The sequence below is a fragment of the Pelobates fuscus genome, chromosome 2, assembly GCF_036172605.1.
Source record: "Pelobates fuscus isolate aPelFus1 chromosome 2, aPelFus1.pri, whole genome shotgun sequence".
NCBI classification, from domain to species: Eukaryota; Metazoa; Chordata; class Amphibia; order Anura; family Pelobatidae; genus Pelobates; species Pelobates fuscus.
Genome location: NC_086318.1, coordinates 86,553,440 through 86,580,398, shown reverse-complemented (window position 1 = coordinate 86,580,398; position 26,959 = coordinate 86,553,440). Strand labels below are relative to the sequence as shown.

The 26,959-nt window shown below is 42.7% G+C and overlaps 1 protein-coding gene across 1 annotated transcript in view; it reads left to right on the top strand.

Annotated features, from left to right (window-relative positions):
• The window catches only part of FARP2 (FERM, ARH/RhoGEF and pleckstrin domain protein 2), a 104,412-nt gene that overhangs the window by 16,155 nt on the left and 61,298 nt on the right, over positions 1-26,959 (top strand). The window contains exon 2 of the mRNA XM_063441677.1: positions 7,583-7,804. Coding sequence (XP_063297747.1) covers positions 7,601-7,804 — 204 coding nt within the window. The 5' untranslated portion in view covers positions 7,583-7,600. The remainder of the gene's footprint in view (positions 1-7,582; positions 7,805-26,959) is intronic.

The following is a 26,959-nucleotide window of genomic DNA, read 5'->3' as shown; positions in this document are numbered from 1 at the left end:
CTGGGACATAATTGGGTCAAGACTTTATAACTTAATTTCCTGCTGGACACCAAGACACATAGCACAATGTCTTTTACATAATACAATTAACACAATCGCTTTCATCCAGCTCAATATTAACACAATGTACCCCCTTATTTTAAAGTCTGTGGGCAGGAGGCTAGCTGTTATGCCTCTCCAGCAGGCTGTGACTCACTCCTTTTATACCATGAATAAAAACTGCTATTGGAGGATAAAATAATTATTCCACAAATCCCTGCTGGTTAGATGTTTATTGGGCAGACAAGAATTGAACGTTCCTGATTTGAGTATATTTCTGCGAGCGCTTCACTAAACTGTAATGCCACATGAAACGTTGATGGTCAGTATATTTTATTGGCGCATAAGAACCCCTGCATAATTAGACTTGTGACCTACCCGGGAAAAAAACATGATGTATGTGTATCTGCTGATCCATTACATTGTGTCAAATTTGTTTTCATGTTTGTCATGTAAACAAAGAAATTAGAATTTTTAAATAATTTAGCTGTAACTTTTAAAGTCTGACTTCATTTCACTGTGTATGTAGCAATCTTTAAGAATAACATCTCAGCTCAAATGTGTTGTTTTTCTTAAGAAAACAAAAACAAAAAAAACAACTTCAGCATCTGATGGTATCCCCAACCTAGGGTTATGTAAATCTAAAGGATGTTTGGTGTTTCAGGAAGTGTGTAGGGAGGCTGTGTGAGTCTCAAGCAGGAGGTATGGCCAAGGCTGTCAGAGAGTTGAGCAGTGAGACAGGAGCATGAAATCTAAACTAAAACCACTTAATTAAGCTACCTTTGGCACTCTGGATGTTGTTGACTACATCCCCCATAATGCTCTTACATCCATAATGCTGACAAAGCATCTGAAGTGCCAACGGTTGCCTATGCCTGATCTAGTGCTTATAGTGTCTTTTAAATGATCCATTTATGTGGTTACTTTGCTGTGCAAATTGTTTGTTGTCTTCTCATGGCATATACCATTGCTCATTTAATAAATTTGCATATCACACGTATTTGGCTAGTTATGTTTTATTTGGTTTTATTTTTTTATTTTTTTTGTTTTGCATGGAGGTGTTACCAGGGACTGAGCTCTTGTAGCTCCTTTTTATGGTGACTTCAAAATCTTTTCTGCCATTTCAGTATTTGGGAAATGTAGACAAACATTTTATTTACCCACAACTAATTTACTACTACTTTGATACTGTAGTTTAAAGCACGGGTGTCCAACCTTTTGACTTCCCCAGGTCAAATTGAGCGAAGAGGAATTGTCTTGGGCTGCACATAAAATATATATATAGAGATAGATATAGATATAGATATATATATATATATATATATATATATCTATCTCTATATATATATATATCTATCTCTATATATATATATATCTATCTCTATATATATATATATATATATATATATATATATATCTCTCTATATATATCTATATATATATATCTATCTTCAAAAGTCCTTTTAATTTTAAATTGTTTAGTAGATAACTCCTTTATTTGTTATCATTTGTGGGATTGCCATTTTTAAGGCTACTAAATTAGGGAGCTATCTACTAAACACATCCATATAGACATAACCACAGATAGAGATAGATGTGTGTGCAGGGCCGGCGCGTCCATAAGGCGGCACAGGCGGCCGCCTTAGGGCGCACGGGCTCTGGGGGCGCAAGATTTCAGTGACCGGCAGGAGGGAAGCTCTCCCTCCTGCCGGGCCACCATCTCGGCCTCCGGTGCTGTGTGCGGCTGTGCTGAGATCAGACGCGGCGAGGGAGCTCTAACCTCTCTGCTCTGCTCCCTCGCGCGCTGCCTGTCTGCTGATACCGCGGGAGCCGGAATATGACGTCATATTCCGGCTCCCGCGGTATCAGCAGACAGGCAGCCCGCGAGAGAGCAGAGAGGTTAGAGCTCCCTCGCCGCGTCTGATCTCAGCACAGCCGCACGCCGCCCAGCAGCCCCACTGGACCCCAGGGAAGGATTCATCATCCACACCAGCTCTCCAGGTAGGGAGGCTGGGTGGAAAATATTTATTTATAAAATAAATAGTGAGTGTGTGAGTGTGTGAGTGTATGATGAGTGTGTCTGTCAAATCAGTGAGCGTATGTTTGTCATTGAGTCTGTGTGTGACTATCAGTGTGTCTGTCAGTGTCAATGAATGAGTGTGTGTCAGATCAATGAGTCTGTGTCTGTCAGTGACGTCTGTGTCTGTCAGTGACGTCTGTGTCTGTCAGTGACGTCTGTGTGTTTGTCATTGAGTGTGTGACTGTCAGTGTGTACAGAGTGTAGCGGAGCGCGGTACAGGAGCTTCTGTTTCCTGTACCTGGCCAGACTGACAGGAGGTGCTCACAGAGAGAGCACTCCCTGTCAGTTCGGCCGGGTACAGAAAACTGAAGCTCCTGTACCGCGCTCCGCTCCGCTACACTCTGTACACACTGACACACCAGGAAGGGGAGTGTGACCACTAAAGGGGTGTGGGGTGCACCAAGGGACAGGGAGGGAATGGGAGAGAAACACCAAGAGACAGGGAAAAGAGGGGGTAGGGGAGAAGAACACAAAGGGACCATTAATGGTCAGGGAGGGGAGAGGGGCTGGTTAAGAGGCACATAGGTGAAGATGTTTTTTGAGGGGGGGGGGGGGGAAATGCATCTTCGCCTATGTACCTAAAAATCCAAGCACCGGCCCTGTGTGTGTGTACAGACCTACACATTAACACAAACAGACCAACATACACACACATCACAGGGACCCACACTTGTGCACACACACAATCATATATCCAGGGGCGTATTAGCCGCGAGGCAAACAAGGCATTTGCCTTGGGCGGCATTTTCCAGGGGGCGGCAAAAAACGCCGCCCCCAAATGCCCAGGGCAAATGCCTTGTTAGCCTCGCGGCTAACTGACATGCTGGGCGGTCGGGCGACGAGGGAGCACTTCCAGAGGTGTGTTTCCCTGGTGGTCCAGTGGCTGCTGGGCGGCGCGGCCGGCGAGGGAGCACTTCCTCTGAGCTCTCTGCTCAGCTCCCTCGCGCGCCGCCCGCAGAGTGAGGCTGGAAGTCGGAGCCGGAATATGACGTCATATTCCGGCTCCCAGCCTCACTCTGCGGGCGGCGAGCGAGGGAGCTGAGCAGAGAGCTCAGAGGAAGTGCTCCCTCGCCGGCCGCGCCGCCCAGCAGCCACTGGACCACCAGGGAAACACACCTCTGCAGAGACACCCCCCCCCCCCCCCAGCATTCCCAAAGGTAAGGAGGCTGGGGGGGGTGTTTAAATAAATAAAAAAATTTTTTTAATGTGGGTGAGTGTGTGAGTGTGAGAGTGAGTGTGTGAGAGTGAGAGTGAGTGTGTGAGAGTGAGTGTGTGAGAGTGAGTGTGTGAGAGTGAGTGTGTGAGAGTGAGTGTGTGAGAGTGAGTGTGTGAGAGTGAGTGTGTGAGAGTGAGTGTGTGAGAGTGAGTGTGTGAGAGTGAGTGTGTGAGAGTGAGTGTGTGAGAGTGAGTGTGTGAGAGTGAGTGTGTGAGAGTGAGTGTGTGAGAGTGAGTGTGTGAGAGTGAGTGTGTGAGAGTGAGTGTGTGAGAGTGAGTGTGTGAGAGTGAGTGTGTGAGAGTGAGTGTGTGAGAGTGAGTGTGTGAGAGTGAGTGTGTGAGAGTGAGTGTGTGAGAGTGAGTGTGTGAGAGTGAGTGTGTGAGAGTGAGTGTGTGAGAGTGAGTGTGTGAGAGTGAGTGTGTGAGAGTGAGTGTGAGAGTGAGTGTGAGAGTGAGTGTGTGAGTGTGAGAGTGAGTGTGTGAGTGTGTGTGTGAGAGTGAGTGTGTGTGTGAGAGTGAGTGTGTGTGTGAGAGTGAGTGTGAGTGTGAGTGTGAGTGTGAGTGTGAGAGTGAGTGTGAGAGTGAGTGTGAGAGTGAGTGTGAGAGTGAGTGTGAGAGTGAGTGTGAGAGTGAGTGTGAGAGTGAGTGTGAGAGTGAGTGTGAGAGTGAGTGTGAGAGTGAGTGTGAGAGTGAGTGTGAGAGTGAGTGTGAGAGTGAGTGTGAGAGTGAGTGTGAGAGTGAGTGTGAGAGTGAGTGTGAGAGTGAGTGTGAGAGTGAGTGTGAGAGTGAGTGTGAGAGTGAGTGTGAGAGTGAGTGTGAGAGTGAGTGTGAGAGTGAGTGTGAGAGTGAGTGTGAGAGTGAGTGTGAGAGTGAGTGTGAGAGTGAGTGTGAGAGTGAGTGTGAGAGTGAGTGTGAGAGTGAGTGTGAGAGTGAGTGTGAGAGTGAGTGTGAGAGTGAGTGTGAGAGTGAGTGTGAGAGTGAGTGTGAGAGTGAGTGTGAGAGTGAGTGTGAGTGTGAGTGTGAGAGTGAGTGTGAGAGTGAGTGTGAGAGTGAGTGTGAGAGTGAGTGTGAGAGTGAGTGTGAGAGTGAGTGTGAGAGTGAGTGTGAGAGTGAGTGTGAGAGTGAGTGTGAGAGTGAGTGTGAGAGTGAGTGTGAGAGTGAGTGTGAGAGTGAGTGTGAGAGTGAGTGTGAGAGTGAGTGTGAGAGTGAGTGTGAGAGTGAGTGTGAGAGTGAGTGTGAGAGTGAGTGTGAGAGTGAGTGTGAGAGTGAGTGTGAGAGTGAGTGTGAGAGTGAGTGTGAGAGTGAGTGTGAGAGTGAGTGTGAGAGTGAGTGTGAGAGTGAGTGTGAGAGTGAGTGTGAGAGTGAGTGTGAGAGTGAGTGTGAGAGTGAGTGTGAGAGTGAGTGTGAGAGTGAGTGTGAGAGTGAGTGTGTGTGCCTGTGAGTGTGTGTGCCTGTGAGTGTGTGTGCCTGTGAGTGTGTGTGCCTGTGAGTGTGTGTGCCTGTGAGTGTGTGTGCCTGTGAGTGTGTGTGCCTGTGAGTGTGTGTGCCTGTGAGTGTGTGTGCCTGTGAGTGTGTGTGCCTGTGAGTGTGTGTGCCTGTGAGTGTGTGTGCCTGTGAGTGTGTTTGCCTGTGAGAGTGTTTGCCTGTGAGAGTGTTTGCCTGTGAGAGTGTTTGCCTGTGAGAGTGTTTGCCTGTGAGAGTGTTTGCCTGTGAGAGTGTTTGCCTGTGAGAGTGTTTGCCTGTTAGTGTGTGTTTGCCTGTTAGTGTGTGTGTGTATCTGTCAGTGAATGTGTGTGTGTGTGTATTTAGAATGCGGGGCGGGGGGAAGGGTTGGGTGGGGTGGGAGGGGGGCGCCTGATTTTGTCCTGCCTAGGGCAGCACAAAACCAGAATACACCACTGCATATATCATAATCACAGGGAGCAAAAAAAGTATAACCTTCTAAATCTGTGGTAAATAAAAGCTGATGTGAAAATCTTGCTAACATTTCTCAGGTTGTACAACATTTTACTTTGAACTATGACTGTTGGGTTTTGATGTTTTGTTTAACTTGTTACCAGACCATCTGGAGTTCTGGAACACCGCATACATTGCATTCCCTCATGTGAAGATCTTTCTGTTTTGCTTGTAATAAACTTGCTCCTATCACCAGACACACAGAAAATCTAATACATGTGTCTTGTACCTTTTTTTTTTTTTTTTTTTTTTTTTTTTTTTACTACATCAGTATTTACTAACCATAGCATAGGTATATAATGGGCTTAAACAATTGCCATCACTTTTTTTTTTTTCTTACATTCATTTATGCTTGATAATGTTTTTTTAAATTTATGTATATTGATTTTTAATTTATTTATTTTTTAAAGAAAATTCTACTTTTTATCTGCATGTTGGGTCAGACAGTTTTATCTGATCAGCTGCTTCTCAACATAGCTTGCCTGCTACTGTGATTATTCTATGTGAAACTACAGTAGCAATCAAATTAGGGTCAGCAGTAGAGCCTGACTTTATCTGGCTGAGTAGCCATGTTGGGTGACATATTCGGGGGGGGGGGGGGGGGGGAGGGGAGAGAGAATATACCTTATTTACAAACTGTCGCAAAGTTAAAATATAATAAGCATTGAAAATTCAATCACAGTTGACCTTTTACATTTTACATACCATGGAGGCCCAATTTACATTTTAATGAAAAATACCCAAACTGGTCCTTTTTAAAATGTGTTTTGATTTGTCCATATATCTGAATCTAAAGGGCTAGACTTGTGAGAAGTGACGAAATCCCCCCCCCCCCCCCCCCCCACCACCACATAACAAAACTCTTGTTTGTCAAGTTGTGGTTTGTACGACCAGTGATGGCAGATGGGGTCTTTATTTAAAGCGAAACCATTGACTTGTTTGTTTGGCAATCATGGGTATAAAACAGAACACTGTCAACATGTGACTATAGGACTACATCTTCCTAGAACCAGTACAAGCTACTTACTTGTTCTTTGTGTGTAGAAATAGAATACCTACCTGTTGTATAGACTATCAGACACACTTTGTGTTTTAATTAAATTTGCAAAGCCGTTCAAGTTAAGTAATGTCACCTCTATTCTAGGTCAACCTTTCTAGATACCTTTCAATCATTATCAACTCTGAAACATAAAAAGTGAAACTGGCTACAATGTACAAGACTTGTTTCTGAAGAAGTGTGAAGATGCATGTGTTAAGGAGGGTAAAGGACCATTTATCTCCCCTGGCATTTTTGATGGATGCATTGGAAGTTTTATATATAAAGGAATTTTTTATTTTTTTTGTCCCCCCTGCTTGGTTGGTAAACCATGCATTCCGATTCATGGTTTCCCTTCTCTCTTGAAGATTTTTCTTATCTAATCTAAGAAACCAATTTACAGCAGAGAGAGGGCAAAGTGCTATGAAGTGTGAAATTTGAAGAAGTGCAAATCAAATTGACTAGGATAACTTTGGATGCCGTAAAGCGTTTTTGTACATTCATTTTAAGGGATAATATATTCTGTCTCCTAACAAAAAGTTGTCTTGATTTTCTATCAGCTTATATTTGAAGGGTCATACCAAGCAACGTTAATTTCTTGGTGGCCCAGATATCCCACCTTATACTACCTATAATGCAGAGTGCTTTTATAGTGACCTTTCTACACGTAAATGGTGCTGTAATTTGAATTATGCCTACCTTACAGATAATATGGTGTCTCTCTTTTGTGTTTGTTTTTTTTTTTTTTTTCTTCTTAATTTTAAGTCCTTAAGGGGTGTTCAGCGAATAGTAAAATAGTTACTTTTGAGCTAGGTTAAATGATCTTTACCTTCAAGTGATTGTTTCTTTGTGCTCTGTGCTGAGATCTTGTTTTCTTCCATTGTCCTATTTACTTGCACAAGCCAGTTATGAGTCAAACTGGTTTGGTCACTCTGGTTTGAAAGATTCAAGACTTCCTTTCACCTTGTATGACTGTTTCATCTGTTCTGTTAAATGAATATATTGTATTTATTTATTTGCAGGGAAAGGCAGTGTGTTTTAATGGATTAATGGTGCAGTTTTCCAAAGAAATAAAATCCAACAGATGTGATTTGATGAATCTGGTTTTATTAAAGCCATTTTTAATACCGACAGATTAAATGATTTTGTGGGTTATTTTTAACAGTTCTGCAAACCGCTTTTAGATGTTGAGTATTGGTTGCAATGAAACTGTGTTGTTAAATAAATGTAACTTTTATTTTTATTTTTTTTCACAGGAGTGGCTTACAGTCATCATGGGGGAAATAGAAGGAACATACCGTGTCTTGCAGACCCCTGGTGCTCGCCTTGGTACTACAAAAAACACTGGAATCAGCACTCTTGAACCCGGGCAGAACCTCAACACTGCTTTGACCTCATATCAACCCAAGACGTCACAAAATGACTTGCAGTATCATGTGCTTCTTCTTGACGGATCCATGTTCCCCGTGGAGATAGGTGTAAGATCCAAAAACAGCACTGCTCCTCAGCTTTCAGAACATACAGAATAGGCCTTTCAGTTAACAGAATTCCTACTTTTTTCTGCTTACTGTTTTTTGCATGAATTTAATTGGTTAATTGGTGTTTCTCATAAGTAGATTGATTTGAAAGGATTACTCTAGGCACCATAACTACTTTGTATCAGTAGGTGCATTAGCCATGCCTCCAATAGAGGGGACTGAGTCATGGTAGCCTGAGGGCCCTTTTCAGTATGAACATTGCCGCATTAACTGCTTGTACAGGATGAGGTGGTGTGGTGTCTGGAGTTTTGCTTTAATCGTGGTCATTTACCATGAACATGATAATAATGGTGTCTACAACAGGCCTAAATGTAACCTTATGATTTCTTGTGATTTATTATGCTGTGTAGAAAGGACCGCATATGGGAAAGATACGTATTAGGCAAGGGAGTAATGGTTTAAATGATGTCCTTATTAGTTTGATGTGCCTTAGATCTTAGAAGGGAAATGTCACTTTTTTATGGAATTTTACATGTATATTAAAGGGACTCTAGAAGCAGGGCTGGACTGGCCCACCGGGATACCGGGAAATTCCCCAGTGGCCGGTGCAGCACATTACACTTTTTTTCCTCCACTGACCTTTTTTGTTTGGGCTGGAGCCAGGGGCAGAAAGTTTGCTGGATGGCCGCAGTGAGCCTGGTAACAAAAAAAAGGTGACAGCTGGTTTGCAGCAGAGAGGAGTGAGAGAGCACTGAAAGTCTCTCTCTCACTCCCTCACAAAAGCTTCTTCTTAGTTTCCAGCTGTACATGGACAGTCTGGCAGATCCAGCCCCCGCACTAGAGCTCTGCCCCCCTGCCTCACCCTGGTGACCTTTCACACAGGATGTGGAAGAGCTTCATGGAAAATACTCCTACTGCACTTGAAGTCCAGTTACAGTGAAGTAACTGGTACTTGTATATCCACTAAGCAGTACATGATTGATAGTGATTGTGTGTTTGTCAGTGAGCTTGAAGTGAGCATGTCTGTACTGTACTTTAGTGTATGTCAGTGAGTTTGTAGTGAGCGTGTAAGTGAGGTTATGTCTCAGTGAGCTTGTAGTGAGCATGTCTGTACTGTGCTTGAGTGTCAGTGTGCTTATATTGAGCTTGTTTGCGTCTGTGAGCTTATAGTGACATTGTGTATGTCAGTGAGCTTGTAGTGAACTTGTAGTGAGCATATCTTTACTGTGCCAGGGAGGCAGAACTGCAGCATGGGATGTAAGGTTAAACCTCTGCAAGGGGGATTGGGCACCTACACATGTTTGTATTTGTTATGCTATAGTGTTCCTTGATGATTTTAGCAATTCATGTCAAAACTCACTACTGACTAATAAGTCTTCCAGATGTTTTAATTCCTGCAATGCAAAGTGTTTTGTTGTAAATAGTGGTCTAATATACTAAAAGTGGGGGAATCCGCATAGAAACCAGTGGAACCAGTAGATACATTCCATTAGTGACTTCTCCCCTTTAACTGTTTGCACCACTTTCTAGAACCGAGCACTGTGCTAAATCTCCCCCAGTATTTCTACTCCTCTTTCTCGCTCTGTGCTGTGTCTACGCTGGCTCACAAGTGCAGAGGACGGAGGTTATGACTGTTGACAGGGAGATAGAAGCCGACAGAACACTATGGATTTTATGTTGGAATTTATTTTTAAAACCTTGTAAACATACCATGGGGTAAATTTATCAGGATCTCAGACTGTTCTTTCCTTCTTTTGCATGTGTGAAACCTTAACCACATTCTTTCTTACTGGTGCAATAGCTTTATCAAGCTTTCTGTCACGTTTTCCACTAGAAAAAATATTCTGTTTCGCACCTTATTTTTTATTTATTATTTTCATTTTTTAGGCAGAGAAAATACATCACTTTTTAGACCATTTGTATCACCATTTAATACATATGAACAGATTAGAGACCATAATTAAGACACTCTCTCAAGAATTCTTTGATAGATTTCCCCACGTGCTATTTAATTAACATGCATTAAGAATCTCAGGATGTCAGTGTTGCCTGTTAACTATTGCTTCATGTAGCCTTTAACACCTTAAGGACACATGACGTGTGACATGTCATGATTCCCTTTTATTCCAGACGTTTGGTCCTTAAAGGACCACTCTAGGCACCCAGACCACTTCAGCCTAATGAAGTGGTCTGGGTGCCAGGTCCAGCTAGGGTTAACCCATTTTTTTTTATAAACCTAGCAATTTCAGAGAAACTGCTAGGTTTATAAATGGGTTAATCCAGCCTCCAAATCCTCTAGTGGCTGTCTCACTGACAGCCGCTAGAGGCGCTTGCGTGATTCTTACTGTGAAAATCACAGTGAGAGCACGCAAGCATCCATAGGAAAGCATTGTAAATGCTTTCCTATGAGACCGGCTGAATGCGCGCGCAGCTCTTTCCGCGCGTGCGCATTCAGCCGAATACTCTCCATCAAGCCCAGCGGGAGGGGGTCCTTGAGGGTGGGGGCACCCTCGGGGCACTATAGTGCCAGGAAAACGAGTATGTTTTCCTGGCACTATAGTGGTCCTTTAAGGGGTTAAAAGCCTTACAAATTTTTTTTTTAATTCTTTATTTTTGGGGTACAGTGTTGCATACAAGAGCAAACAATAAATCATAGCGTAGCGTTAGACATGTCATGTTAACAAGATGTGTGTAAGTATGCTTAATCAAAATATGTTGCACTTTTTTTTTTTTTTTTTTTTAATGAGAAACCATGAATAAACATGCATTTGATAAATCAGTAGATGACTGATAGCTATATAGACTAAATAATCTGACAGGATGGGTACTCAGGCTTATAAAGTAAACTATATAAACATGCTTAAAGGTGAGGTATTCCACTAGATAGAACATTTGGGTTCAGGTTAACCAGGCGATATTGGCACAGAGTTCCAAAGAGTGAGATAACTGGAGGCAAAACAGTGTAGGTGGTAAGATGTCCCTATAAAGATGAGTGAGGGATAGCCCCTTCAGCCATTGCCACAGTTTTGTTGTGCTTGGGTACCAGATCCGCTTCAGTCGCAAGGTGCTGTGCGAGTTCTCCGCTGATTTCTTGTCGCAGGTGAGAATCTCCTAGACAGCAGGCGTTTGGATGGTTGCTTATTTGCATCTTCACTCCACATGTCGGTAAGCCTCTCGGTGCGGCAGTCCAATGTGATTGCGAGTGGTCGATGCGTCTGTGGGCCGTTTTGTTTCTCTGCCCAGAGGTGGGAGGAAGCACCGGATCACCGCAGGAGATCTCCACGGGTCCAGCCGTAGCGGATGTGTGTTGCTGCTGGTGAGACTCGTTTCGGGTCCAGAAGGCTGCACACAGGGCTTCACAGGACGCATGGAATCTGGCTTCCCAGGGTGACGTGACTGCAGGTCAGCAGAAGTGGCGGCCATCTTGGTTACTCCACGAGGGTTTGCTTGTCAGGGTGAGTGAGAACCATGATGCTGTCTGCCGCCATCTTAGGTATGTGGAGTGCTGTTGCCCCCTCCTGCCCGCGCCCGCCCAATAGGGCTCGGGTGTTTATGTTTGGGCTTGTGAGGGTGCTGTGGTGGATCGTGATGACCCCCAACGGTCCAAAGGGGGGGGGAGTGGAGGTTCTGCGTCTGCAGGACTTCAGGACTGGAGGACCGGCTGCATCCCCAGCCCCGCATTAACCGCTAGGCTGCAAGTCGGACCTGCCTCGGCTAGCGCCTCTGGAGAGTGCCCCTGGCTTGTCTCCACCGGGGACTCCGTGGAGTGGGTAAGTGTGGAACCCATTTAACTTTGCTGTATTGGGGCAAGGGGAGTTCAAAGTCAGCTGTTTGGTGGGAGCTCTGGGTGCATGCGACTTCTCCGCATGGCGGTCAAGCTCATTGTGTGTATTGAAGCTAATAATTACTTACCCCCAGGCTTGACATATTTGTTTGGAATCCAGGAGCCTGCTAAAATCACGCACAGGCGCACACACACACACACGCGCGCAGGCACACTCTTACACTTTCTTTTTTGAACCTCACTCAGCCTGCCTACCTTTTTGGAGGCTGAGTGGGGGAAGGTACCTAAACGCGCAAAATTTGTAGTTGCTATTGCAACCTGGCGCCTTGGATTTGTCGAGCCCTGATTTACCCTTTCAGCACACATAGCCAGACAAAAGGGGAATTCTGCCACTCCCGAGAGCAAGCCAACAGCAGCAGCCCTGCCGCAAATTGCTGTGAGTAAAGTTCCCAATGAAGTTCTGGCACGCACAGCTAATATTTAGAGAGTGCCAGAATTTCAGTAGTGTCATAACCCTGTGGACCCGGCCAACCCCAGATCAGCCTCCCTCTCCAGACACCTATGATTTTTTTCTTTTCTTTTTTTTTTTAGTGTAGAACGCCCTCCCCGGTGGCCCAGCTGATCAGAGAAGACTGGGCTTTCCTGGCACATTGACAGAGATGGCAAAACGCTGCCCCTGTCAAAGTGCTGTCTGGAGTACTGGTCCCACTGGGACATATAGATGGATTGGCCCTGACAGATGCACAGACACAAACACTGCCACACATGCAGATACGCACATGCACAGACGCACACGGATACACAGATACAAACACTATATACATTCTGAAACCCAAAACACACACATACCTTTTTGGGTGACTTTTGCTGGCTGTGCTTGTTGGGAGTTGAGGGAGAAGATCTCTTTTCCCTGTCCAGTCAGCCCAGCCCCCTCCCACGAGGCTTGATGTGTTACAGCTGGAAGGAAGTGTGCGTCTCGCTCTAACTTCTAGCATCCCGGGCAAGTTAGAAGGGACCCGGTCGTGTAAAGCGCTGCAATGCACGACCGGACCACTCACAGCACATGTCCTTTCGGTGGCCCTGAGTGCATGGGCCTCCCAATGAACCCGGTTGCACTGCCATTGCCGACTTTTTTCGCGTACCCCTGGGGGTACACGTACCATGGGTTGGGAACCCCTGCCTTAGAGCCTAGCATTTGATTGTGTGAAAGTTCTCCCCCTGCTCCCCCACCTCTATTGCAGCAAAGTACCATTCTGAGTTCCAATTGGCAAATTTAAGCTCTGATTTATGGTGCTGGGGATTTAAAGATATTTAGTGTGGAAGCATCACCAGTTTTAATTGAATGGTAGCTGTCAAGCAGCAGGGGGAAACTTGTCAAAGGATAACTACATCTGAGGAATGTGAGTAGCTCACTTGTGCATGTATTAAAAACGCTCCTAATAGTTTGTTTGTCACTGCCTGTGCAATAGGCTTTGCTGGTTATGCTGTGAGATGCAGGGAGTACTGTTACAGAGTGCTGAGCCCCTCTCCCTTATCTTCGCTATGTTTTGTGCCACCTATGCAGGAGCATGGATACTAATGGAGCTCTCCACTATTGCCTCATGTTGTCCAACGCCAGGTGAAACGCAAAGTGAAAATTAGAAACCCCTTCCCAACCTCCTGCAGTTCCTAAATCACAGCTTCCACCTAACCAGTGTTTATCGCTGTCAGTCTTCCCTGTTACTAGTAGCCGTACTTCACAGATGGTGAGGTCATCCATGCAATTATTCTCTGTAATGAATGGCTCACCTCCTTATCTCGGGCAGACCAGGACATACATGGCGGGTTGGCCTGAGATTAGTGGTACCTGCTGTCATTTTCTTGACGGCAACTGAAATAACCTGTCGCCCAGCACTGTAACTCTCATTTAATTTCAGGCAGCACTGGAAAATGTCAGTTCTGCTCCTACAGTAAATTCCTGCCCTTAACCCCTACATTACCGTAACACACTACATATGAACACCTACATTGACTTAACACACTGCACTATCTCTAAACGGTGAACTCCATGATCAACAAGTATTAACATCCATAATATCCCAACACTAACCATTAATCCCTAAACTGACATAAAAATATATCCTGTAATAATATAAAAGCTGATATAAAGGTGAAGCATGTATTGATCCGAATAGTAGCATCTCACGAGTTCTTTACACATTTTAAAACCATTCTACCTTCAGTCTTATGGTTTGTTAAAGGACCACTCTAGTGCCAGGAAAGCATACTCGTTTTCCTGGCACTAGAGTGCCCTGAGGGTGCCCCCACCCTCAGGGACCCCCTCCCGCCCGGCTGTGGAAAGGGGAAAAGGGTTAAAACTTACCTTTTTCCAGCGCTGGGCGGGGAGCTCTCCGCCTCCGTTCCTCCCCGTCGGCTGAATGCGCACGCGCGGCAACAGCTGCGCGCGCATTCAGCCGGTCACATAGGAAAGCATTCATAATGCTTTCCTATGGACGCTTGCGTGCTCTCACTGTGATTTTCACAGTGAGAATCACGCAAGCGCCTCTAGTGGCTGTCAGTGAGACAGCCACTAGAGGATTAGGGGGAAGGCTTAACTAATTGATAAACATAGCAGTTTCTCTGAAACTGCTATGTTTATAAAACAATTAGTTAACCCTAGCTGGACCTGGCACCCAGACCACTTCATTAAGCTGAAGTGGTCTGGGTGCCTAGAGTGGTCCTTTAAAAGGACTTCAGAACCATTCTGTGGAGTTATTTTCCCATAAAAACGCAGATTGGTTCTATATCCTTATCGCTATGCCTATATTGTTTAATCTCAATATACTAAATAGTGGTAAGCCCAAACAAAATAGCCCCCCCCACTTCAGATTTTACTATTTTATTTGCATTAACTAAGTGGGAAGTACATGGCTACTTGGCGACCAAGAGTTTTACTCCTCGATAAGAACCATCACCCTGCTGATCAGAACATTGCACCTTTTGCGTCACAACTAATTAATGTGTTGAAAAGCTGTGCTTAAAATCATTCTCTATGGTTAAGGTTGCTGGCAGAAATGCAAGATGAAATTTGAAGCCGGATGCTTCTCCTCATTTACATGTTGAACTGGGAATTCTGGGAGAATTGCAGAAACACAATTTCTCAAAAGTGTTGTGCCTAATGTACTACTTGAGATATGTAGCTGGAAAAAAGTAGATTATGTTGAGGAGACTTGAAGTATTATTATTATTATTGCCATTTATATAGCGCCAACAGATTCCGTAGCGCTTTACAATATTTTGAGAGGGGGGGGATGTAACAATAAATAAGACAATTACAAGAAAACTTACAGGAATAATAGGTTGAAGAGGACCCTGCTCAAATGAGCTTACAGTCTATAGGAGGTGGGGTATTAGAAACATTAGGATAGGAAATATCAAGTAGGAGTGAGCAGAGCTGGAGGAGAGAGCAAAGCACTATCCCATAGGAGAGCAAGAGACAGGTATGTAAGGGAGAGATTACTCTGGGAGGCCATACGCTTTCCTGAAGAGATGGGATTTAAGGCCCTTCTTAAATGATTGAAGACTAGGGGAGAGTCTGATGGCAGTAGGCAAGTTATTCCATAGGAGAGGAGCCGCCCGTGAGAAGTCCTGCAAGCGTGAGTTGGCCGTACGGGTGCGAGCAGCGGTCAGGAGGTGGTCGCGGGCAGAGAGGAGGGTACGAGGAGGGGCATACCTCTGGATCAGTGAAGAGATATAAGAGGGGCTGGAATTGTTCAGTGCTTTAAATGTATGGGTTAGCACTTTGAATTGACTCCTATAGGATACAGGGAGCCAATGTAAGGACTGGCAGAGGGGCGAGGTGTGAGAGGACCGACTGGATAGGAAAATCAGTCTAGCTGCAGCATTCATTACAGACTGTAGCGGGGCAGTACGGCTTTTGGGGAGACCAATCAGGAGAGGGTTACAGTAATCCATGCGGGAAATTACTAGAGCATGGACAAGCTCCTTGGTAGCATCTTGCGTAAGAAAGGGGCGGATGCGGGCTATGTTTTTGAGTTGGAAGATCACTGTATAGTCTAGCACTAGTGACACTTTTTGGGAAAAAGACAAGAGTACATGCAGTGTGTCATATGTTTATCGCTATGATTAACATTTCTTTCAATGTTTCAAGGTTTTGCTGTTTTGTTAGCCCTTTTAAAGCTTATTGGAATGCATTCATCTAAGGTTGTTGTGTGTTTTTTTTTTTTCTCTAATTTGTTGCATGGAGTCATGGGAAAACCTACAATTTTAAGGAAGGGCTCTCCATGTAATCCAGATTGTGAGTGTGGAATGAGGTTTTGTAGATGCCTTACACAGCGCAGGTTTGCTGTCAATGAGAAGCAGATGGACATGGGATAAGCTGTTCTAACAAGCTTTACTGATTTTACCTCTGTGTACAAATTCCTGTTCATTTGTAGCGCCAGAACATTCCATTTAAAGGTGCAGCCTCACTCTGTAGCATAATTGATTGTGTGATGTGCTTCCTTGATTTCATTTTTAAAAGCATGTTGTGGTGTGGTCTATCAGTCTGAGAAAATTCCTCTTCGGGGAGTAAAGTCCTCAAGCGTGGGTTATCAGATTTCCCATGCAATGATTTGTGTACGTCAATTTGGCAGAGCATCACTTGCTGTGCGTGTTTAGAAACGCAGTCCCAGGGCCAAACTAAACGCTGCAGAAACCAGATTTATTGAATAGGGACCCTCTGAATCTGACCATTATAGGAGGTAGCATTTAAAATACACGATTGGAAGCATAGAAGATTCCATCTGAATTCAGCCTGAAATGGCAATGATTGTTACTGTGTTATAAGTAAACCTTCAGGATATCACTAAACTGAAAACTTCAATTGTTAAAGTAGGTTAGTGGAAATCCCTTCTAATTCCGCTATTTTGTCCCAAAACTTGCAGTTGCTTCTTAGTTACCTGTAGTTCATACTTTAGTGAATTAATGTCACTACTGGGAGCAGTTATACACTTGCCTGGGACAGATTTCCACTAGCCCGGTTTGTAACCACTAATTAAAGCGTGAAACGCTCACAAGGGAATTGCACATGTTTATGGAAAAATGACAAAACCTGGAAACCTATCTGAACTGGAGTGTTTATTTATTTATTTTTTTTTTTTTTACAATGTGGCTTGAATTTGCATTTCCTCGTCAGTTCTCTATTGCACCTGAAGCCTGTGTATTCTTGGTTCTTTGAATGGCAGCTCTATTAATGAAGGCCATTCCCATGTATGGGATCTCTACCTTCACATATGAGTCAGGAGGGAGGCTCTCAAACACTACACTCAGTTAAGTGTGCCATGCTTTAAGCACCGTGCGTACGTTCATTGAGCTGCATCAATTGGATAGATGCCATTCCGTGCCAAGCGTGGAGGCTGGGTGTTTCTGCCAAAGTACAACTTTCTCAGACTATTTACCATAATGACTTAATGTTCATGCAGTGTGGGAATTAATCGGCTTATGTAACACAATTTGAGTAGATACATGCACCCTCATGTTCTGATTGCAAGAGGAACATTGTCTAAAGCAATAGCTAGCTTTGGTTTTTAGCATGTAAGCAAGAAACCACAGGGCTTCCAATTGTTGAGATAATTGCTTCCTGCTCGGGTGGACATAACCTCAAAGAGAGAAGTTAAAAATCTGTTGATCATTTGGATAACAGAGAAAGGAAATCATAAAGTAGGGGTGTTTTTAACTACGGCCCTAGTCTGTTAGCCTAGGATTCCCATAATTCTCTTAAAGCCCACAACTTTCAGATAAATCGAGAAAATGTATTGTGACATGAGCTGGAGGGCAAAGGGTGGGCCCTTCGTACAATAAAGGATGGTGGATTTGAAGATTTGTTGTTGCATTTCATGACAAACGTTTATATACAGGAGTTGGATAAATAAGGAATCTTTTTCAGGATTTAGTCATTGTCTCTTGTTAAACCAGATTACATGTGTTAACCATCTGAACTCCGGGGCCAAACCAAGAGGTTGACTGACTACAAAGGATCACAGATGAAAGAAAAGTATAAATATTGTCAGCTTGCTGTAGAAATATAGGAAATCCTGTACAGGCCAGCCAGAGGCAAATGTATCTACGATGTGATAAACTCAGTGACTGTTGTTTTCAATCACTCTGTGACCCATAGGACGATCACAATCCGGAATGAAAACTCACATGAAACCATGAACCTGAAACACATCATGTTGAAGGATGGAGTAAAGGAAATTGCCTAACATAAAAGATGCTGATTTATTTATGCATGCGTGCATTAGAAGGAAGAAAAACACAACTCGCTTCTTTATCTTGGCTATAACTTAAGAGAATCATGCAAGACTCGCCTATGAGTGATAAATCTAGTTTGCTACTCCGTCTACTACTGTGGTCAGCGCACATGATGTTTTGTCCTGTTCAGTGTTACTGCAATGCTGTTTCTGTGATATGAATGCATTCGTTTTGCACATGCTCAGTACTGCCACAAGTGCTTCCAGTGAATTTAAGTGAAGCCCACGTGGTTTTACAGTATTGCAGGACGAGTTTTCAATGATGCCAATAAACCAACCCTAAACATGGAAAAACAATTTTATTACAAATATAGGAATTAGAATGCTGTTTTTTTCATGTTCTATATTGATTGAAATCTGCTAGAAAGAGCGCTTTACTGTTTTTTTTTGTTTTGTTTTTTGTGGCACCCTCATGTTATAAGAAAAAAACAAGCTGTAAGAAAATTATGTTCAGTGGTGAAGACCCTTGTAAACGATACATCAGAATGCCATGGACTTCAATTTAGAGATCTCTTCTTTTACCTGAACCCTTATTGATTGCTGCGCTTGGAGGCCCTCAAATGGACGACAATCACACCAGTTCATAAAGAACTGCCGAAGATTTGCATGCGTAGCACCATTATGAATTCATGTCTTAGGGCGTGATTTAACTTTTGTACCAATCAAAAGTTAACACATTTTCAAAGTACTACGTTTTTGGGGCCATAAATCCAGCCCATTATTAGTTAACTGGCATTACTTTATCTTTGTTAGAAGCGCGTCATTTCTCAGTTATTTCCTGCCTAGCCAAATATTAGTTTGCTGGGAAAAACAGAAAGTACAAACAATGTCCTTGAAATGTTAGTCCCTTTCTTTGTTTTATACTTTACTATCCTAAACATGGTTATATCGAAAGGAAATCAATTCCATCACAAGCAAAAACTAAAATTAAAAATGCTTTTAAATTTACCTTTATTCTACCTCTAAGACACACTTATCTATTACAAGCATTTGATTGGTTGAAAGTTTATTAAAGGGAACCTATAGTGCCAGGAAAACAAACCCATTTACCTGGCACCATAGGGTTATTAGGGGCCCCCCCTCCCGCTGGGCTAAATGGGTTCTAGCTCCCTTTGCGCTGGTGACCTCTCCTCCCCCGCCGAGATCAGCTCCCAAGTGGAGCCACATGCACGTGCGTACATTCAAACCAGATTTTTTTTTTTTTTACGCTGTACTCCATGAGGATGTCATTTCAGTGCGATTTTCTAAGTGTAAATCGCGGAAGCGGCCTCTAGTGACTGTCAAGGAGACAGTCACTAGAGGCTGGATTAACCTTGCAGTGTAAACATAGCAGTTTTTCTGAAACTATGTTTTCAGCTTCATGGTTAAAACTAGGGGGACCTGGCACTCAGACCACTTCATTGAGCTGAAGTGGTCTAGGTGCTTATAGTGGTTGATGATTTCAGGTTGGGATGATTGGGCAGAAGTTTGAAGGCAACAGATTAAAGGGGACACTGTAGACACCTGGACCACTTCAGTTCATTGAAGTGGTCTGGGTGCTGTGTCCTTTTTTGCACCTAGTGCTGCAATGTTTACATTGCAGCACTAAGTCTGCCCTCTGTGGCTGTCTACCAGACAGCCACTAGAGGGCTTCCGGAATCCTAACAGACTTTTGATCCGGTATCTGAGGCTGGACATCATCACGGACTGCATGAGGACTTCCAGCGTCATATGTTTCCCATCGGAAAGCATTTAATAATGCTTTCCTATGGGGAGGTCTAATGCGCTCTGCCATTGCCGCGCATGCACATTGGGTCGTGGGCGGCGCCTGACCTAGCACAGAGGGACATTGGCGCTGGATTCAGGTAAGTGGCTGAAGGAGGGAGGGAGGGCACCTATTAACCTTATAGTGCCAGGAAAACTGCTTTGTTTTCCTGGTGCTATAGGATCCCTTTTAATGTAGTTGTTCTGGTGTCTACAGCCTGTCCCTGCAGGCATTTTCATGTAAACACGCCTTTTTCAGAGAGAAGGCAGTGTTTACGTTGCTGCTTAGGGACACCTCCAGTGGCAATCACTCAGCCACTAGCGGTGCTTCCCGAGTCAGTGCTGCACAATACACAGCACCAACGTTCAGCGTTTCCACGCTTTGCATGGAGGTGCTGAACTTTCCCTATAGAGATGCATTGCTGATTGGTGCAGTGTGGTATCTTGCCGCACATGCGCAATAGCCTCCAAATGCTTTCCTATGGGAAAGCATTGGATTGGCTGAGATTGTCAATTCTGATGATCTCAGCCAAGGGGGCAGGGCCAGCGACGGCAGACCTGCGGGATGCTGAAAAAGAGGTTTGTTTTTGTTTTTTTCTTCTTATTTAAGGGGGACTGGGCATTTAAAATGTTTATTTAATACTATAGGGTCAGGAATTAGTTTGTATTCTTGACACTATAGTGTTCCTTTTAAAGCCAATGATTTGAGTGTTTACAAGTGACTGCTCAGCTTGCCGTTAATTTCCAATATGCAAGTGTGCTTCTTGTAATATCCTAAAGTGGTGTTCATGTCATCATTTTGTGACTTTTGAAAATAGGATATGAAGTCTCGCGTGGCTGTCTACCACCCTCAAGAAGCATTAAATCTCTCAGACATAGCTATATATTGCATAGAAACATGAATAGATACATGCATCACAAAACCCTTTAATTTCAGCTGTGTATTGAGAGCACAGTGAGCATTCAAAGAAAGTGAGGAAGACCAGCTGAGCTGTTTTAGAGCATAACTTTATAAAAGTATCGATTTTTCTCTAGAAAGTGACCCAAAAAAACTCCAACAATAGTAAGACAGTTTTTGGCTGCAGCATTTTTTTTTGGTTGCATGGTGTCCCACTCCCTCCACCTTATAAGAGAAGAGAAATAAATAATATACTTGCATGCAATCCAACGCTGAGGCCAACTTCTCCCTCTTGCTGTAGTACAGAGAGGGTATGTCGCCACTTATCGTCCGTCATCTCCATGCTATGTGTGTTGAAGACCACAAGCTATGCACAGATTTAACTCTCATCACAGGCTGTCTAATAATGCTGCCAGTGGTGGACTTACACATTGAGCAGCAAAGTGCTCCGTATGTACAGTGTTTCATGCTGTTATACTGCACATAAAGAATCCAAGCACCATCACCACTTCAAATCACTAAAGTGTTTATGGTGCTTGGAGTAACCCTATAAAGGCTTCCATGGATTTTTAGTATTGTGTTTTACCAATCCCTGTGTTTGATACATATAAGTTTGTAAGCTGTAAAAATAAATAAATGAGAGGGTTACTCCTAGCATCATAACCAGTAAAGTCTGCTGCAGTGGTTATGATGCCAGGAGTACACTGACCCCATTTCTCCATAATGGGGCAGACTGTTTTGCAATGGTTTGCCCTTTTGACTGGGTCCCATAAGTGATGTTGATCCTGCCCGCTATTTACTGGCTCAGAGTGTCCGCTGACCACTCTCCGCTAATGCATAGCAATTCCGGGCTGGCTAATGACGACCCTTGGATTTACCTCTCCGGCAGGAAAGGGTTTTGTATATGCCGTATTTCAGGTAAAATGCTGCATATTCAGACTTGAGGGAACATGACCACTTCAAATAATTGTAGTAGTCATGGTACTTGGAGCAACCCTTTAAATGAACACTCCGGGCACCATAACCGCTTTATTGAAATAAAGTTATGGTTCCAGGAGGTCCCTGTAAATTCCAGAGAAGTGTCCGCTCCCCTTTAATTCCAAAAGCACTTCAGCAAGCTGAAATTCACTAGGGTGCTTGGAGCGTTCCTTGAAGTTTAAATGCATATCTCCTCCTTGAGTTTAGAATGGCAACATCATTCCATGGCGCTGTGCAGATGGGTATCAACTTCTCCTGATGCCCTGTCACAGGCATCCTCACATGCTTCCCCGGATACAAGGAATCATAAGACATTAGTTATGTGCAGTGCATATCAGGCTACTGCACAAAAGGCGTTTTCATCATTCAAATGTAAATTTAAAACCCCTCTCCCCTCCCCCCAAAAAACAAATTGCATGACTTCTTGTTAGTTTTTGTTCGCGGTTAGAATGAGCCACTAATTGAAAACCGACATCTTTCTTTTAAACTTGCCAACCACCGTTCCCTGCAAACGTTTGTTTGGCCACTTAATAAAAACTGCCTTCAGTTAATAAAACGCATGTGATACTCATTAGATCTTAGGCCAATTGAAATATAATTGTCTAAACGTTTAGGGTTTTGTGTTGTATTAACAATAACCACACACCCAGGACATTCTTTTTTTTCCTGTTTGGTAGTAATTCAGATTGCTTTGCCAAAACGTATTATTATTATTATTATTATTATTATTATTCCATTTACCGGTAATTTCAGTTTGTAGTCCAGTTATGCTAATTTCATGTGTCATTTACATGGTATGCATGAATCGGGTGTGGAGCAGACTCCACTTTAAAATCTAAGTTTTTAATTAGAAATGCAAATGAAAGGGTGACCATTATATTAAACTGAACGCCAGTTAACTGTTATTGCCCTAAAAAGGTCTCACATTGGTGGCACTCAAAGCGCATAATTATGATAAAATCATTTAAACAACAATGTTACTCTTGAATTTTTCATAGACATTAAAATACTGATCCAGGAATATTATGGCAGAGACTATTTTATATGTAGATCCTGATTGTTGTCAAAATCTGTCATTGAGTGGAGCTTCTGCCTACGTATCATGCTATTTCCCATCAACTATGACAACATAGAGGTAAAGGCGTTTTTTGTTTGTTTGTTTTTTATATTGGAAGTCTAATGCATCTCAGTGCCCCTTTTAGTTTCTTCACAAATGTGGCAGAGTACATGAATTATTCGGTTCTTGGCAGATGAAGGTGTAAAGAGCTGATGGTCATGTTTAATAGAGAGAGAGAGGTCTAGTCAAGTATGTTATTTATAAAGCACAGACATACTCTGATGAGCGGTACAATAGGTGTATGTACAAACAATTAGTTGCAACAACACAAAATGGTCCTGCAATAGCAAACGTTTGTGAGGGCCCTGCTCAAATAAGCCTACAGTCTACGCCTCCACAGCCTGGTTGTCACTATGAATGTAGACATGTCATTTTGGGGGATCCTTGCAAAAATGACACCATAAGCGAGAGTGCTGCTTTAACACCTTCTCGATGGGCAGAGGTCCTTGTATATAACCATCATTAATGCAGTAAATTAGTGATGAAATGGCCAAGTAAAAAGACTCAATTTGTCTCGCAAATTGTCTTTTGCAAACATCATGCAATGATGCGGGTAAAGTGCAGTTGGGGGCTGCTTTTACATCCTTAACGTGCCAGAATTTGTCCAAAATGTAATTGAAAACTTAAAAAGCATATCAATTAAACTATTTTCATCCCCTGTCCCCAATGACTCCTCTCCTGCAACTATCAAAATTACCTACTAAGCCCTCCTAGTATACTTTTCTAACAACCTACTTTTACCCTTTGTGTCACTTTACCCCACTCCCTCTAGCATGTAAGCTCATTGCGTAGGGCTCTCAACCCCTCTGTTCCTGTACGTCCACTTGTCTGGTTACAATTACATGTCTGTATTAACATCCAGAATTAAAAAGATAATCTACCGGTATGTTGAATTGGTTTTCTGCAGTTGCGCTAGTTGTATAGAAATTATTCCAGAAATATATGAAAAATGGAATATGAAGACTAATAGCAGTATGTAAATAAATTGGTTGGTGACTACCTAATTATATACATTTTTACATGTTAGAGGAGCGTAAACCTAAAGCGCGGGGGAGGGTTACCTCCTACTTTAGGGCTTTAAAAATGCATTTGATGATCCTATGAAGAGGTTTGTATTTTAGAAGAGGTGCAGATGACGAGTCATCTGCAACTGTGAGTTAAAGTTTGAGATCTAAGCAGGAACTAACTGAAGGGCAACTTGCGTTTCTATTGTTTGCTTCTACAGTTTAAATTCAACATGTACCTCCACGTAAGAAAAAAAAAAAAAAACATTATTGGTTTGGATATTTTCAAATGGCAGCCGAACAGCCACTGTTTGCAAAATAATGACACGGCCTACAAGATTACTAATGAATCCTTACCGCACAGTTATGGAGCTAAATGGGTCTAAGTCTTCCCTTCTGACAACACTTTGATTGGCTATTGGTACATACTGGTGTTTCTGGGAGTCCATAAGGACATGCTGCTCCAAGTACATATGGTCAGTCCTATATTTGTTTCCAGTGGCAAGGTAATTGTAGCTTGAGGTAGTTTGAGAATAGATCTAAAAATTGGTTTGCCAACAAACCTACCCAGTAAGTCTTGCTAGCTTTCATCCATTCGAGTAACTCACTGTGTATCATCCCTGCTGGGGCAAGCCACACTGGGTGGAATTTTACAGGGCCTTAGAATTTTTGGAAATTGCCTTGGGGTAGAGAAATGAATAATGGTCATGATGGCCATAAAAGGGGCAATTGATTGTTCAGTAGATGCTTTTATAAGGGCCTGTCTGTCATCATTATTCTCTCTTTTTACTACACTTGGCTAATTTGCTCGGTTTTGTCCATTTTTAGACACAGGCAAATTGCAAGGAACAGTGTGTAGATACATGTGGGTTAAGCTTGTGGAAATTTTTGGGCCTCACAAAAGCTGAGTCTGTAATTTCCATTTGTGAGGGAATATTCTGAATTCCTGAGAGAATTGTGTCCAGATGCTGAACTGCTTTATTTAGAAGACTAATATCGTTTAGTTTTGTTAACACTGTCACGCCCAGTAGTGTTGATTAGCTTGAAATCTGTACATTAATTTCCTTTTTTTTGGCTATTGAATACCTTACTGAAAATTTCCTTAAGCTCGTGGTCCATTTATTTGTTTTTTTTAAAGTTTATCACGTGCTGCCCTATTTTCTTTTTAAATGTACAACATTTGTGCAATAATATTCACAATCCAGTTAAGTCCAGACACAACCAGAGCACCCATTGGAGAAATAGAAACAAACATTTTAACATTGTTTTGGTTCCCCACCTCCACATGCTTTGTTCTGTTATCCAAACGAATAGGCTTTATAATAATGATTGACAGGGAGCCTAGATGGGGTCACTCAGTTCTAGGATGGTGTTGTGGATATCTACATTACATTTTTGACCAAAAAACAAACAAGAGTCCTGCGCAGCCAGTATAGGTGTGCACACCCAGGTGCTACCACAATTTATTTGAGGACAAAGTTAAAGCAGCAAACGTTTCGAGCAGCAGCCCTTTCTCAATGCTAATGTCCATTACATTTTTGACCTTGCAAACACGTTAAAGGACAGTCTAAGCACCAAAATCACTCTATCATATGCTGCTCCTGCAGTTTCTGACAAAACACATTAGTTACATTTTGCTATTTACACTCCTACTATATGCTGTGATATAGACAGTCTCTAGGGGCTTGGGAATTAATAGGTTCCGTTATACAATCCATTTGACATCTGTCAGCTTGCAGTGCTTGAAAAGTGTCTGATTGGACCGAGAACCTAATTTTTTGGAGAATTCCCGCTACATGATTGACGGCTCTGACCGCTTTTGCTTTTTAATTTTTTTTTTTTATAATTATTTGTGTTTTTTCTATAACAAATAACTGCAGTTAAAAGCCACTCTTGTATGCAGGGTACTCTCTGCACCGTTAGCTTTGCAATCATTAATTATAATTTATTATTATTTATTTATAAAATATTTTACCAGGAAAGATACATTGAGATTTCTCTCGTTTTCAAGTATGTCCTGGGTAATCATGCATTGAATACAGATATTATGCCCTCAAAGATTCAAAGCATGGACCTAGAAGAAGTGCAGTCTAAGAGTCTCAAACACGTACAGCCTGCTGTCTTTCCCAGTTGGCACTATGTTCTGTGTTTCTGTTTCATGAATGATTTTGTGTCATGTGATCTGCCCTTTGAGTAAAGGTTGTGTCTGGCGATCTTCTGTCCCTCCCTGACCTCCGTTTTTTGCTTTCCCAGCTTTAGATTTTGGAATATTTATAGATGGGTAAAAAGGATATAGGAACCCCAGCAAAGTCTTACAATTGCGTCTACAGAATTGTAAATGGTAATCCAATATTTTATAATATCCAGTTTTAACAGCGATCATGATTTATGACTCTGACACAATTGCCTAATTTTGTGAGGCATGCTAGCGTTTGTCAATCAGTAAATTATTTGGAAAATAAACCATTCAACAATTTTCTTGTTAATGTGATAAATGCACTCTCAACGTGTTCTTCTACCGTATTTAAAAAAAATAATAATAATTTTTCCACTGCTAGTGCTTGCTGCTTATTGAAGCTATATGTGGACAAAATCTTAAAGCTGTAATATATGGAAACGAGGGTGGATTTTATTGAAATCACTGGTCTACAAGATTGATTTAAATAGATTTTTAAACATTGTTTTGTTATAAAAAAAAAACAAAAAAAACCTTAAAGGGACACCAGTGTCAGAAAAACAGCTTGGTTTTCCTGACGCTCTAGTACCCTGAGGGTGCCCCCACCCTCAGGGTTCCCCTCCCCCGGCGCTGAAGGGGTTAAAACCCCTTCAGCTACTCACCCTTTTCCCCCGCCGGGCTCCCTTACCTCTCCTCCCCCGCCGACGTCCGCATCATAGTTACATAGCTGAAAAGAGACTTGCGTCCATCAAGTTCAGTTTTCCTCACATATACTTTTGCTGTTGATCCAAAAGACGGCAAAAAACCCAGTCTGAAGTGCTTCCAATTTTGCAACAAACTAGGAAAAAATTCCTTCTTGACCCCAAAATAGCAGTCAGATATCTCCGTGGATCAAGCAGCTATTACCCCACTAATTAGAAATTATATCCCTGTATGTTATGTTTTTGCAAGTATTTATCCAATTGCAGTTTAAACATCTGTATAGACTTTGACAAAACCACCTCTTCAGGCAATGAATTCCATATCCTTAATGCTCTTACTGTAAAAAATCCTTTTCTTTGCCTTAAATGAAATCTCCTTTCTTCAAGCCTAAATGTGTGACCTCGTGTCCTTTGTATAGCCCTGTTTATGAATAGATTTCCAGATAATGGTTTGTACTGGC